At 51.0% G+C, this 13,819-nt stretch overlaps 4 protein-coding genes across 4 annotated transcripts; 3 read left to right on the top strand and 1 right to left on the bottom strand.

The window, feature by feature from the left end:
- Positions 1 to 651: 651 nt before the first annotated feature.
- Pdw03_7028 (Magnesium transporter NIPA) lies at positions 652 to 3,107 on the top strand (the record flags this gene model as incomplete). The annotated part of the gene is made up of 3 exons (XM_066101529.1): positions 652 to 1,564; positions 1,639 to 2,041; positions 2,201 to 3,107. 3 exons carry the CDS (start codon positions 652 to 654, stop codon positions 3,105 to 3,107), a joined length of 2,223 nt encoding a protein of 740 aa, XP_065956612.1.
- A 739-nt stretch (positions 3,108 to 3,846) lies between these two features.
- Positions 3,847 to 6,799, top strand: Pdw03_7027 (Beta-glucosidase, putative; the record flags this gene model as incomplete). The annotated part of the gene is made up of 11 exons (XM_014678823.1): positions 3,847 to 4,024; positions 4,086 to 4,178; positions 4,253 to 4,360; positions 4,428 to 4,504; positions 4,571 to 4,678; positions 4,739 to 4,917; positions 4,969 to 5,037; positions 5,094 to 5,309; positions 5,364 to 5,661; positions 5,716 to 5,954; positions 6,019 to 6,799. The coding sequence occupies 11 exons, from the start codon at positions 3,847 to 3,849 to the stop codon at positions 6,797 to 6,799; spliced, it is 2,346 nt and encodes a 781-aa protein (XP_014534309.1).
- A 471-nt stretch (positions 6,800 to 7,270) lies between these two features.
- Positions 7,271 to 9,119, bottom strand: Pdw03_7026 (Subunit 21 of Mediator complex; the record flags this gene model as incomplete). The annotated part of the gene is made up of 3 exons (XM_014678824.1): positions 7,271 to 8,851; positions 8,924 to 9,049; positions 9,096 to 9,119. 3 exons carry the CDS (start codon positions 9,117 to 9,119, stop codon positions 7,271 to 7,273), a joined length of 1,731 nt encoding a protein of 576 aa, XP_014534310.1.
- A 727-nt stretch (positions 9,120 to 9,846) lies between these two features.
- Positions 9,847 to 13,818, top strand: Pdw03_7025 (GRAM; the record flags this gene model as incomplete). The annotated part of the gene is made up of 3 exons (XM_066101528.1): positions 9,847 to 10,256; positions 10,329 to 11,398; positions 11,474 to 13,818. 3 exons carry the CDS (start codon positions 9,847 to 9,849, stop codon positions 13,816 to 13,818), a joined length of 3,825 nt encoding a protein of 1,274 aa, XP_065956611.1.
- Position 13,819: the final 1 nt, after the last annotated feature.

The following is a 13,819-nucleotide window of genomic DNA, read 5'->3' as shown; positions in this document are numbered from 1 at the left end:
TTCCTCAAATCCAGCTGCTTGTGCAATCTAAGATTTTTATCTAACTTTGGTTTCATAGGAATCCCAGGTGCTACCATAGCCAGCTCCTTACATTCGTTCTGGGTTGCCCCGTCTTTTGCTGCTCCATGACGATCCCCAACTGCCCGCTCGAACCACCAATGATAGTTGTGGAAAGAACCACACGGGCTTTGACCTCGCCCAACCGTCGCTTCTGAGTTGTTTGAATTCGTATCCACACTGTAGAACGTTAATTTACCGTGTAGGCTCCAGTGACCAAAAGAGACCCGTAGACATTGGAAGCTATTGAAACTGGCCCCGGGAGTTCCGAGGTTTGTCTAGTGCTGACATATCCGTTCTCTCCGCGGCGCGCCTCCACTCTGCAAGCTTACCCAAACCTCTTCGTACTCATCACTACCCTTATCGGTCGTGCTAATTCTTGCGCTATAAATTCAGATTTCACGGAACAGAATGCAGTCTCTCGCAACCTGACGTCAAATGCTAACCGTCGAATCTGGGGGCTCGTTTTGATCGGCCACACCTGCTGGAGAACTAGGGTGTATTAGGGGTGCTTGACATTCAAAAAGGCTTCCCCGCCAAAGCGCGTGATAAACAGCACTCGATTACTTGGATCGCATCATTACAGTCGAACGGATGGAATCTTCCCAGTTGTCGCTGGCAGCAAGCCTGCTGCCTAGTCTTCTTTCTTCGGCCATCACCCCGTCGATATCATCCACAGTCGCGGCTTCTTCTACCCACCAACTACTTGTTCCACCATCAAATTTCTCCTCGGAAACCCCCCATAACTATGATGGGGGTAACGGGGGAAATATGCATAAATGGTCATCGCTGATTGGAATTATTACGGCTTTGTGCGGGAATGTTTTGATCTCATTGGCGCTCAATATCCAACGCTACGCGCATATTCGGATCGCAAGAGAATGGGAGCAGGATAAAAATCGCTACGGGGAATACAGAAACAATAGAACCCGGGTTCGTTCAAGGGGAAGATCCCAGGCTCAATACCGAGACACTGAGCAGAATGATTTCGAACCTTATCGCGACGATGATGGCGACAACACCGAAGGGAGGAACACTGGTTCGAGCTCGCGGGCCACTAGCCCTGGAAGCAAGGATGGCGCATACGGCAACCGCAAATCCCACCTCAAGTCTCCATACTGGTGGGTTGGAATCGTGCTTATGGTCGTGGGGGAGCTGGGCAATTTCATGGCCTACGGGTTTGCACCGGCGTCGATTGTCTCTCCATTGGGAGTTGTGGCTTTGATATCGAATTGCATCATTGCACCATGCTTACTCAAGGAACAATTTCGCAAACGAGATCTCTGGGGCGTACTCGTCTCTATTGTTGGTGCCGCCGTTGTGGTCCTCAGTGCTAAATCGTCCGAAAAACAATTTGGACCTCATGAAATTTGGGCCAACATCACACGATGGGAGTTCCAACTCTATCTCGCATTGACCACATCGTTGATTGTCGGTCTCATGTGGGCAAGCCACCGGTATGGCTCGCGATCGATTTTTATCGATGTTGGGCTTGTTGCATTATTTGGTAGGTCTCTATCTAGCAATCTCCAGTTTTGGGCTGTGTTTCCTTTTGATCTTGTTGCTAAAAGCATTCAACAGGCGGGTATACGGCTCTTTCTACGAAAGGAATCTCTTCGCTTCTGTCTGGCACCTTGTGGCACGTTATTACATTCCCTATAACGTACATACTTGTCTTCGTCCTTGTCGCCAGCGCATTGATGCAAATTCGATACATCAATCGTGCTCTGCAACGCTTCGATTCCACGCAGGTGATCCCAACGCAGTTTGTTCTCTTCACTCTAGCTGTCATTGTCGGAAGTGCAGTCCTTTACCGTGATTTTGAATCTATAACGGCTGACCGCGCGACAAAGTTTGTTGGCGGTTGTCTGTTGACTTTCCTCGGGGTTTCCTTCATCACTAGCGGCAGAGTCCGCGCCGACGATGAATCGTCATTTTCATCCGAAGACGAGGAAGAGTCCATTGGTTTACGCAATGGCGAAAGGTATCATGACATAATTGATTTGTCTCCGTCTAGCCATCAATTGCCAAAGACAACGGATGTTTCCAGAGAAGCACCATGTGACGTCGTCCCACAGTCCCCACAGCGGTCTATATTGAGCCAAGGCACCAATGAAGTTGATGATAACCAGTCTACTCCTAGAGGCATTCTCTCCGCCGCGCTATCTTCACCTCGTGGATCTTTAATCGATGCATCTCCATTGTCTGCTCCGTCGTTTGACTTCACATCACCACTGCGGCCCCCATCTCGCATGTCCAACCCATGGGCAGACATCCAGGATCAGGGTGTTGGGACACCGCAGTCTGATATCCGCCTCGTTACTCCCCCTCTACAGGAGCACGAGACACCACAACCCTCGACAGTCCTGCTGCGGTTCCCTCCTGCACCTGGTATTGAGGAAGTAGCGGGGGTCAATGGAATCGCCAGTCCCGTACGACGTACTTCAACCCCCACGCTTTTAGACCAAGCCGGCCATTCTACTCGCAATGAAGCTCCCCTTGAAACACCATCGCGGCGCACTTTGCGCAACTCCATCTCTCACCGTTTCTCCCCTGGGCCCCTGCTTCCTACACTTTCCGGTGGCTTCACTGCCGTGGTTGCCGATTCTATCCGGCGTAGCGATGGTAGTCCTCTCAAAGATCGGACAAGGCGGAGATTGGGACGTCGGCGTCAACTCGACGGCGCTTTAGCAGATCCTTCTCTCGAAGGAAACAGTCATGCAGCGCTTTCACTTGCAACTGCTCGACTGCAGTCCGCCACCAACCTAGCGGACAGAACCGCGGATGCTGGCCGTCCGACGTCAGCTGTCCCGACAGGGATCAATACCATACCAGCGCCACTCATCAATGAAGATGTGACCCGTCTTCGCAGCTTGAGTGACTCGTGGAATGGTGGGCTTGCGTGGCTGGGTGGTGCTCTCCGCAAAACCCAGAACACCAAACCCGACAGTGTTGCTGCTACGGAAACGCCAACACCAGAAAATAGGACACAGCCTGAGCCAAGCTACAACACTGGTGATTCTGACACCGAGATAGAAGATCGGCGATAATCAACTCGAGACTCTCTAGCTACGATGCACAAACACCCCTCCCCCTCCCCCTTTTTTTTTCTTTGATTACCCTCCTTTGGCGCTTTTTTCTCACATAGTTCTGTCGATATATCCTTGTAATTGGCATTGCATTCTGCTGGTATATGTTGAAGAATTGTCAATGTATCATTTCTCTCCTTTCACACTGTGTATACTTCCCCCACAAAGGAGGGTTTGGAATTATTAGCCACCCATCTTACCTTTAGCCTCTTTTCCTTTAATTTATCCATAGTGATCACATCAATCTTCATTCCCGGTTTCCGGTAGCATCTCATCCTCCGAATAGGACGAGCATCTCCAATAGATACAAGGTTTTACCCTCCATTTTTCAAGTCAGTTTAACCGGACAGCCGATAGTCCTTCCCCCTCAACCCCAGAACGCCATGCCAATGTGGGGCCGGGATATTGCTCCGTCTCCTGATAGTGCTAGCTCAGCTCAAATAACGCCAAGAAGGGCACTACTGCAGTCGTTGAAAACTAGCTTGGTCGATTTTGAGCTTCCGGTACTGAACACGGCTTTTTTTCCGATGCAAGATGGTATGGCCTCGTGCATTGCTCACATGCAATGCTGAATTGCCTGTCTCCACTGTGCAAGGGAGTACACTGCGGGCCTGCATAAACTTATATGAAGAGCTTCCCCGGAAATTCCTTTTCTTCGTTCCAATCCATTTAGATAAGCAGCGGTTTTTTTTTTATCGAAATGGTGGCAAATGTGTTTTCCAATGGGCTTCTGCTCGTGCAGCTCTTTGCTGCCCTGGTCTTGGGAAAAGCGGCCTCCAGTCCTCTCTACAAGGATGCCAATGCTCCCGTGGAAAAGAGAGTGAAGGACTTACTGAGTCGAATGACTATTGAGGATAAGATGTCCCAGTTGATTCAGGGTGGGATATTATCTAACTCATCACCACCGGAAGTTCTACTTGCTGATGCATTCTTGTGCAGGTGATCTTACGAATTGGATGAACCAAACCTCAGGAGAATTCAACTACACCGGCCTGGTCACCAACATGGAGACGAAGGCAGGCACATTCTATGGTATGAGGCCCTCTGTTTAGCTGTTTGATCCTGTTTCATCAGTCCACAGAAACCCAAATGCTGATGTTTTGCAGTTGGATACCCTGTTTCTTGGAATTGGATCTCCGACAACATCAAGAGAGCCCAGGACTATCTCATCCAAAACACCACTCTGGGAATTCCTGCAATTGTTCAGACTGAGGGTACGTACGCCGATGATGCAGTCTTCGGCTACACTGGATCCCGAGCTCACGATGTTTCTTGCGCCAGGTGTCCACGGATTCTTGGCGGGTAACGCCACTATTTTCAATTCGCCAATTGCCTACGGATGCTCTTGGAATACAGATGTAAGAGACTATTGTGCTTTCACCGTCATACCAGATGTTCTTGAGGTCTAACAAGATGTGGCGCAGCTTGTCGAAAAAATGGCGGAAATCATTGCACAAGAAGCCAAAGCACTTGGCGTCAACCAGCTCTTTGCCCCGGTTGTTGATCTTGCCCGTGAACTTCGATTTGGTCGGGTGAGTTTCATATACGTGTGAATACATTCAGCATAACGAAGCTAACATCAGTGACACAAGGTCGAAGAAACCTTCACCGAGGACACTTTCCTCGCTGGAGAATACGGTTATAGCTACGTCAAGGGAGTGCAAGGCAAGAACGTGTCAGCTATGGTCAAGCACTTTGCGGGCTTCAGTGCCCCCGAGCAGGGACTTAATACTGGCCCAGTTCACGGTGGTGAACGGGAGTTGCGCACAACGTTTGTCGACTCCAGGCTAAGAGACTGCACAATTAACTGATCATCGCACAGCTGGTTGCCTCCTTTCAAGCGAGCTATCATCGATGCCGGTGCTTGGTCTATCATGGCTGCATACCACTCGTAAATCCATCCTAGTACGCTTTGCCTTACATCGCTATTCTAACATTCATTTGTAGATGGGACGGAATTCCAGCTGTTTCTGACTACCACACTCTGACCGAAATCCTAAGAGAAGAATGGAGGTATGAATACTTCGTCATGAGCGATGCTGGTGGCAGCGACAGAGTGTGCTCCTACTTTAGGCTTTGCGAGAGCGATCCTATTGACATGGCAGCAGTTACCACACAACTGCTGAATGCTGGAACCGACGTTGAGATGGGTGGCGGTTCTTTGTAAGTTCTATGGAAATTTACAAAATGCAGCTACATACACTGACTACCAAATAGCAACTTCCAGAAAATTCCCGAGCTTGTCAAGTCCGGCAAGCTCGATGTCAACGTTGTCGACTCTGCGGTCTCTAGGTTGCTCCGGGTCAAGTTCGAAATGGGCCTCTTTGAGAACCCATACCCTGCTGCGCCTCAGAACGAGTGGCATAAGCTCATCAACAGCCCCGAGGCTGTAAAAGTTGCAAGAGACCTGGATAAGGAGTCTATCATCCTACTTGAGAACCACGACAACATCCTACCTCTGCAGAAGTCGAGCAACATTGCGGTCATTGGGCCTATGGCTGGTGGTCTCATGAACGTAAGTCAACATTCCTATTCCTCTCGTACGTCGGGATGTTAATGAATTTGGTAGTATGGTGACTACGTGGCCTACAGGAGTCAATACCGAGGTGTCACTCCCCTCGATGGTATCAAGGCCGCAGTTGATGACAACGCTCAGGTCCACTATGCCCAGGGATGCGACCGAGCGAGCAGTGACCAGTCAGGCTTTGAGGAGGCAATTGAGGCCGCAAAGAAGTCCGATGTGGCTGTCGTGGTTGTTGGAACCTGGTCGCGTGATCAGGGAGAACTCTGGACAGGGCTGAACGCAACGTGAGTAGCCCAAGCTGTTGTTTCAAGAGATGTCTAGAAATCTTCAGTACTAACAGACCCACAGAACTGGCGAACACGTCGACACCGACGATCTGTCCCTTGTCGGCGCCCAAGGACCTCTAGTCAAGGCTATAGCCGACACCGGCGTGCCAACAATTGTCATCTTCTCAAGCGGCAAGCCCATCACAGACACCTGGATCGCAAACTCCACCGCCGCCCTTGTGCAACAGTTCTACCCATCCGAGCAGGGTGGCAACGCCCTCGCCGACGTCCTCTTCGGCGATTATAACCCCTCCGGCAAGCTATCTGTCAGCTTCCCCCGCTACGTGGGCGATCTCCCTGTCTTCTATGACTACCTCAACTCCGGACGCTCCATAAGTGACGTGGGCCATAAGTATGAAAACGGAACTCTCGTATTCGGCCACTCATACGTTCTCGGTGACGCCTCGCCGTGGTACCCCTTCGGCTATGGCAAGAGTTATTCCACCTTCAAGTATGGAACTGTCAAGGTCGATAAAAGCGAGATCTCTGCGTCCGAGAAGACTGTCACTGTGAGCGTTGATGTGACAAATACCCATACTACTCGTGAGGGTACGGAGGTTGTGCAGGTCTATGTCAAGGATGAGATTGCGTCTGTTGTTGTTCCTAATCGTCAGCTCAGGGGATTCAAGAAGGTAGTCATTCCTGCTGGAAAAACTAAGACTGTCAAGATACCTATCAAGATTGAGAATCTTGGTCTCTGGAATACAAGGATGAAGTATGTTGTTGAGCCTGGTCAATTCACTGTCCTTGTGGGTAGCAGCTCTGAAGATATTCGTGGTAACGCTACGTTTGTTGTTCGGTGATCATTGAAAGGTTTGTGACGAAGAGAAATTAGTTCCAAGTACCTCTTCTGATGTGAATCTTGTTTCGGTTGGTCGATCACTGGTTGTGTATATCTTGCGTTATGTTCGAACGATCAAAGACATTCCAATATCTAGTTGCATTCTCCTACGCCTTCGCATTCTGACATTACCTTAATCAACAACGACTATGCAACCTTGGCAACAGCGTTGCGTACACTGTATATGGACACGGTGTAATGATCTCTTCATTCATCTAACCTGCCAAGGTTATAAATCCTATCTGGATAACTCCATTAGGGGGTGATTAGATGTAAAGTCTAGTAGTTACTAAACTATTCAATGGAAACAAACAATAATCAAGTGGGACCAAAGCTTCACAAAATAGTGTCATGGGTATGTTTCATGAGAAAGAGGACAAGCTATAAAAGAACCGAACGCTGTTCCCAATCACCGAGAATGGATTTCGCGAGCCTATGCCGGGTTATCACCTGCAGCACGAGACCCTGCCTGACGAGTAGAGGAACCTTGACCGGGATCTGGGGATGACGAGGGTTCCGATGGCTTGCTGGCACTGCTCAAAGGTGGATTGCTTTGACTATCACCGGAGCGACCCTCCGCTCTACGAGTTTTGGCACCCTCTTTCAATTTTTCCCAGCGGTCCCGGTATCGCCCAAGAACGGTTTTGAGCTTTTCGTTCTCATGAGCAGCAGTCTCAAATTTCTTCTCACTACGCTGAATCTGTTCTTCCAGTTCTTTGATCCGCGCATCAGCATCAGCCGCAGCCGCAGCCGGCGGCGCAGTCAGCGTTGCAACAGGAGAGGTAGTGGTCGTTGAAGGCCGGAAATGATCGGGCGTCCCCCCGCTCTGGCGGTGCATCATCCTGATTGATTGCTGCAGCGCCACTGACGAAGATTGCGCGCTCACCTCCCACATATGCAATCGTGTCGCAAGCGAATCGGTCAAACCTCTCAAGGTCTCATTCTCTACTTGCATCTCTTCCATTGTCTTCTGTGTCTGCGGAGTGGTAAGCTTATTGGGTGTAGCACGGCGTCCCGCCCATATGCGTGAATCACTGGCACTGTGGCGCATCTCAGGAGACGAAGGGGTCTCTCGCGCATCCACAAAGTCATCATCACCATCCTCGATGCTGTTTCTGCGTACCTGCTTCTCCACTCGGGTGAGAATTCCTGCGTAGGACATAGTTCCACCAGTGGTCGGGACTACATAGAATGATTCTGCTGGGTTCCCGGGACCTGCCCCAGAGCCGTTCCGAATCGACCGCAATGCAGCTCGAGAGAAGAGTTTGTTCACGTCGGGCTCACCCACGGTCATCGAATGGTCTAGAACAGTGTGCTCACGGTCAAGTTTTACTTCGGCTGAGGACTTGCGGCTTTGTTCAGCGCGGAGAGGATCCGCAGATCCCATTTGAATCCCTGCGAATGCCAATGGCCCCGATACCTTGGAGACAAGTCCTCCGAAGGCGGAGTAAAAGCGGTTGAATGCTTCGTCGGCAATTGCAGACTTATCTTTTGATGCTCCGGATTCGGCTGCACTGGGGGGTACGGTTTGCTGGGAGACCACTTCAGTGGAACTAGGTGTCGGAGGAGACCATGGTTGTTTAGGTGCAGAAACACGACTGTGCCGGATTTTGGCTGGTCCGTCCCGTAGCCTTGTTTCGCTGGCTTTAGCTCTAGGTGGTGTTTCTGTCATCTTTGCCGCAACATGCTGCGATGTAAGTGTGGGCGACACTGGCGATCCACGTCGGGGCTGCGACGGAATTCCACGGGCGGATGCTAGGTTACTAGCGATAGAGGATGTATCCCGACTTGGCAGACGAGTGTTGCCCACCAATCTTGGTGGAAGGTGTGCATCCTGGTTCGCGCTTGCGCTCTTTGTGCTCCCAAGCTCGGCTGCGGTAAGTTGGGTTCCTACAGTCAAGGAAGCAGTAGTAGATGTCGATTCAGCAGAGGTAGTGGGATTTTCATGCTGGAAACGGAGGATTTCGGCGAGTTTCTTGTGGTGAGTTTCGAGCAAACGTAGGGTCCGCAGGGCCTATGACGCGTTAGCTCAGAGCCGAGCGGGGGGGGGGAGGGGGGGCAGATCTTCTACTCAATCAAGACTCACTTCATGGTCGGAGCTACTCTGCGCAGCGGTTGCAAATTCACCAGCAGCTAGATCATGCTCCTCGCTGGCGGCAACTGGGTTGGCCTTGCGAGTCTCTAGCACTGCGTTCCGGGCATGAGTGTGGGCCTGGATACGGTCAGATAATCTTGGAAATGAGGGACTGAGGTCTTACCAAGACCAAAGGAGCTGCTTCCATAGTGACGACAAGTTCACTTGCAGGAGTTAAGAGAGAAAAACCAGGTGCACTCCTTTGAGGGAATTTTTTCGGGGAATGTTGGAGAAGTGACGTTATGCAAAGTGAATGGGCTGGGGTTTGAAGAGTTGCAGGGTACACCAGGGTATACCAGGGTACTTGAGAGACATGAAGGCATTGAAAAAACAGAGCAATGCTCTTCGATCAAACTTCTATATCACATGTTAGACTCTACACTTGTCTTGAGATAAGCTGGAAGCAGCGAAACGTCAAGTCGCATCCACATTCCAGTGGAGAAGCGGAGCTGAAGCATTAGATGCCTTTTAGCTATACCCCTTGGTCTATGAAGAACAAAGGAAATAGGGGGAGATAACAGACATCCTAGGAATAGGAATGGTGATGAAACCACAGACGTATTCCTACAATTAATATCAATCTGAATAAATTAATTGAACGGCTACAGTCTCAGTCTTGGGCCCCCGTTATAACTTGGCGGGTGACTAAGTTGCGGAGCTCCAGGGGATCGGACAATTCAACACGTCTCTCTCTTCTTCATCTTTGTTCTTCCGTCAATGTACGGAAGTTCTCTCGCCTGAAAAAGAACAGAGAGAGAAGGCCTTCAACACATATACCTCATGTCAACTTTCCCTTGAGTCTCCTGGTCTGCCTGTACCAACACCCCCCCCCCCCCCCCTCCCCCGATTCCTACTACCTCTACATTCTTTCAATTATGGCCGACTCTTCGTCTTCAAGCGTGAGAGGCGAAAATAGATCGCGCCGCTCCTGGACCTTAACTGCTGAATCAAGCGCACTCGAGAGCAATGGTCGATCATCACAGGATTCCAACCTCGAGAGACCGAAAACCCAGAGCGGAGAAGCAGATCCCAAGGCTGGTCCTAGTGGATTCTCAAAGCTACTCGATGTGCGTCGTAGGCGAAAAGAAAGTAAAAAGAAGAACCAAAAACCAAATGACGAGTCAGGGGTGCCGACCGTGGTCTTAGAAAACGACCTACATGAAAGCCGGTCCGACCAGTCTCGGGATGGGACCTCCGCAGCCCCATCGTCGAATGGAGAGAGCTTTGCGCCGGAGGCGGAGGGTGATAACAATTGTCTATTGACCGATGATGAAGAGCCGGACGGGTAAGTTGAACAACCGGTCTTCTTAAAATCTTGGACTACTCCTCATACGCTGATCTTTTTGCCACCAACCAGACCTCCACCTCTCACCTCGCACAGCTCCCATGCCGGATTCTACACCTCCTCCTCCCCAATGTTCAAAACCAGATCGGTGGATGCCGCAAACACGGAAGACTCTCATGCCGATGCCGAGTCAGCTCTTAGCGGTCCTAGTGCTCCTGGGTCAGAATTAATCCCGGGCGAAAGAATATCCCGCCGCGCAACGTCGGGCATGGCATTGGATATCCCCGCAGATCCAGATAGCAAGAAACGCGGTACATCCCCTGGACGACTCTTCAAAGGCGCTTTCGGCTCGGATAAGAAAAGCGCCAATGATGATCCTGAGGCTTCATCAGTCAAGCCTGGGGGCACCAAAAGCGGGCGGGGTCTGTTCGGAGCCGGCCGGCGGAGCAGTCTTTCAGTGAAACGAGCACTGGTAGCCCCCGATGATGATCCGTCTGTCTTTGCGCCAATTCGTACTGATCTAACGGACGACAAGGCTCGTTCACTTGAAGCGAGCCCCATGCCGAACACCCCCCCTCATAGTGCTATTCCTGCGCCAGCGACAACTGTAACCCCACCAACACCAACTGAGTACCGCCTTCCCAGGGCGCATATCCTGTCTAACAATGCCATCGATTCGCCCGAGTCTTTGCAATCTGGAGATTCTCCGTCTTCTGGAATCACTACCGTGAGCCCCTCTGGAAATATGATATCTCACCGCCGGGTGCGGTCCGCGTCTGCAGCTCATGGACCAAGCAAGTTGTCCAACTCAGTGTCGGCACTGACTCCTCTTGAGGAAAAAAACTCTGGGGTGAAGAATGCGCCTGCAACCCAGCAAACTGGCTTCTTCTCCTCAGTCTTTTCAGTTGCGCAAAACGCCGCGACTTCCTTCAGTAACAGCATCAATGCACAACAGAGAAATCGTCAAACTTCTCAAAATGTTCTTTCTGATGCCGAAAAATCTCTCAATGAATCCACCTCGGAGGAGGGCGAAAGAAATTCAGATAACGGCAGTAGAATTGCCGAAGGGAGACCATCTGCTGTAGAGACTCTTGGGGCAGGAGATTTGGACTTTAGCCACCTGGATATGGATGCACGGCCCGGTGAGTCAATTACGACTGCCGACGGCGTGGTGATCACAAAGCCAGGGAACCCCGTTGACAAGCGCAAAAACACAGCTGTTTCTCGGCGAGATGATGAAGCTGCCAAACTTGAAGACAAACGCGCCGCGCGTGCCGTTCAAGTAGCATATGCAAGGCCTTCGGATGTTTCCTTGGCCGGCCCCACAGACGACGCCCTGGAGATTCAATCTACCCGCTCACTTCCGAAAGATGGCCCAATTGTGGGTGATCAAACTCCCCCTAATGGTAGCGTGGTTGATGGTGACCTGGGTGGTGGCCCCAAACGCACTGGCAGTGGGCGCAGTAAACTTGCCCAGCGTCATCGGGGCTCATCTGGAGCCACGACCTCAACAACCGGCGCGACCGGTGCCCCTGGTGGCAATTCCAGTGTACCTCGGTTGACTGGCTTCGCGGTTGCCAGCAAAAAGCGCAACCGGGACTTTCACCAATTATTTCGGAGTGTACCTGAAGACGATTATCTTATTGAAGATTACAGCTGTGCTTTGCAACGTGAGATTATTCTTGCCGGACGCATCTATATCTCAGAAGGGCATATTTGTTTCTCCAGTAATATCCTAGGATGGGTCACGACTCTAGTGATCAGCTTTGACGAGGTTGTTGCAATCGAAAAGGAGAGTACGGCTGTAGTGTTCCCCAATGCTATTGCGATTCAGACACTTCATGCGCGTCATACTTTCCGCAGCTTGCTCAGTCGTGAGTCCACATACGATCTAATGGTTAACATCTGGAAGATCAACCACCCAACTATTAAGAGTTCTGTGAATGGAAGTCGTGTGACCAATGGTACCGGTGATAAGACAGAGAAAGTCGGGGAGGAGGAGAGCGAGTCCGAGAGCGATGTCACCGAAGAAGATGAAATCTACGATGAGGACGAGGAGGGAGATCATGCCGAAAGCTTCTTTGAGGCCGGTGACAGTGCCAACGCCAGTGCAACATCATTGCCAGTGCGAAAGGGATTAAGCCGTAAGGCATCGAATCTATCCGCGAATGCAGCTGTGCCAGTGGCCGGCACAAATGGCAATGGCGACAAAAAGAGCGGCGACAAAAAGAACGGCGACAAAAAGAACAGCGACAAAAAGAATAGCGACAAAAAGAACGGCGACAAAAAGAACGGCGATAAAAAGAACGGCGACAAAAAGAACAGCGACAAAGCCGCTTCTACGGACGCGCCTGCTGATTTCCCAGGTCCAGCTACACACGAAGCCACCGAATATGGTGACTCCAACGGACAGTACGAAAAAGTCATCAAAGAGGAAATCATTTCGGCGCCGCTCGGCAAGGTCTTCTCTTTGGTCTTCGGCCCAGCGTCCGGCGAGTTTATGACCAAGTTCCTTACCGACAACCAGAAATGTACAGAGCTACAATTTGAAGGAACGGCAAAGGGTTTGACGATCGAAGCCCCAACCAGAAAGTACTCATACATCAAACCTCTCAGTGGCTCCATTGGTCCGAAGCAGACAAAATGTATCAGTACCGAGACCATGGATTTCTTGGATCTTGAAAAGGCTGTCCTTGTTACTCTGAGCACCCAAACACCCGATGTGCCCAGTGGGAACGTTTTTGCTACCATGACCAAGTATCTCTTCACATGGGCTCCGGGCAATCAAACTCGCTTCCTCATGACCTGTACTATTGAGTGGTCAGGCAAGAGCTGGCTCAAGGGTCCTATCGAGAAAGGCGCAATTGATGGACAAACGACCTTTGGTAACGAGATTGTCAAAGCCCTGCAGATTGGAGTCGTTTCTCGCGGGCGTGCCAATGGCGCCGGACGAGGCAAAGATAAGCGCAAGAAGGACGAAGGCGCAGGGCAGGAGTCGCCCGAAGCTGCCACGGTGGCGGTTGCTGTGGATCCTAAAGTTGGAAAGGAAGAATCGTGGGGACTATTTGAACCAGTCCGCCCCCTTCTGGAGCCTTTTACCAGCATTCTCACTCCGCTGTGGAGTAGCAACTTCGCTCTCTTAGTTATCGGAATCTTGTTCTATATGGCATTCTTCCGATCCTCGCCATCGCCGTCCATGCTTTCGCATGAAGTCGGCTGTCCCGGTCACGGTCTGCCTCAAAGACTGGCTGCATACGAGGAGATGTGGCGACGTGAAGAGACCGAGCTCTGGAACTGGCTGGAAGACCGAGTTGGTATGGACGGAATGGTCTTTCCAAATGTTTACCGATCGCCCGAGCCCTACTCAAGTCGCAGGCCATCTAGGGCTAGTGCAAGTGATGAGCGTGAGCTCGCTGCGCGCCTTCGGGAAGGCAAGATCTCTGACCGTGAGATGGATCATGCCCTTCGCACCACCCGCGAACGTCTCGATGTCCTTGAGGAGATGATGGTAAAACGCAAAGCCCGGTGGGAAGCCGAAGAGCTAGTCAAGTCCGAATTGTGAT

This window comes from Penicillium digitatum, chromosome 2, assembly GCF_016767815.1.
Source record: "Penicillium digitatum chromosome 2, complete sequence".
NCBI lineage: Eukaryota > Fungi > Ascomycota > Eurotiomycetes > Eurotiales > Aspergillaceae > Penicillium > Penicillium digitatum.
This window is presented reverse-complemented; position numbering and strand designations above follow the sequence as displayed.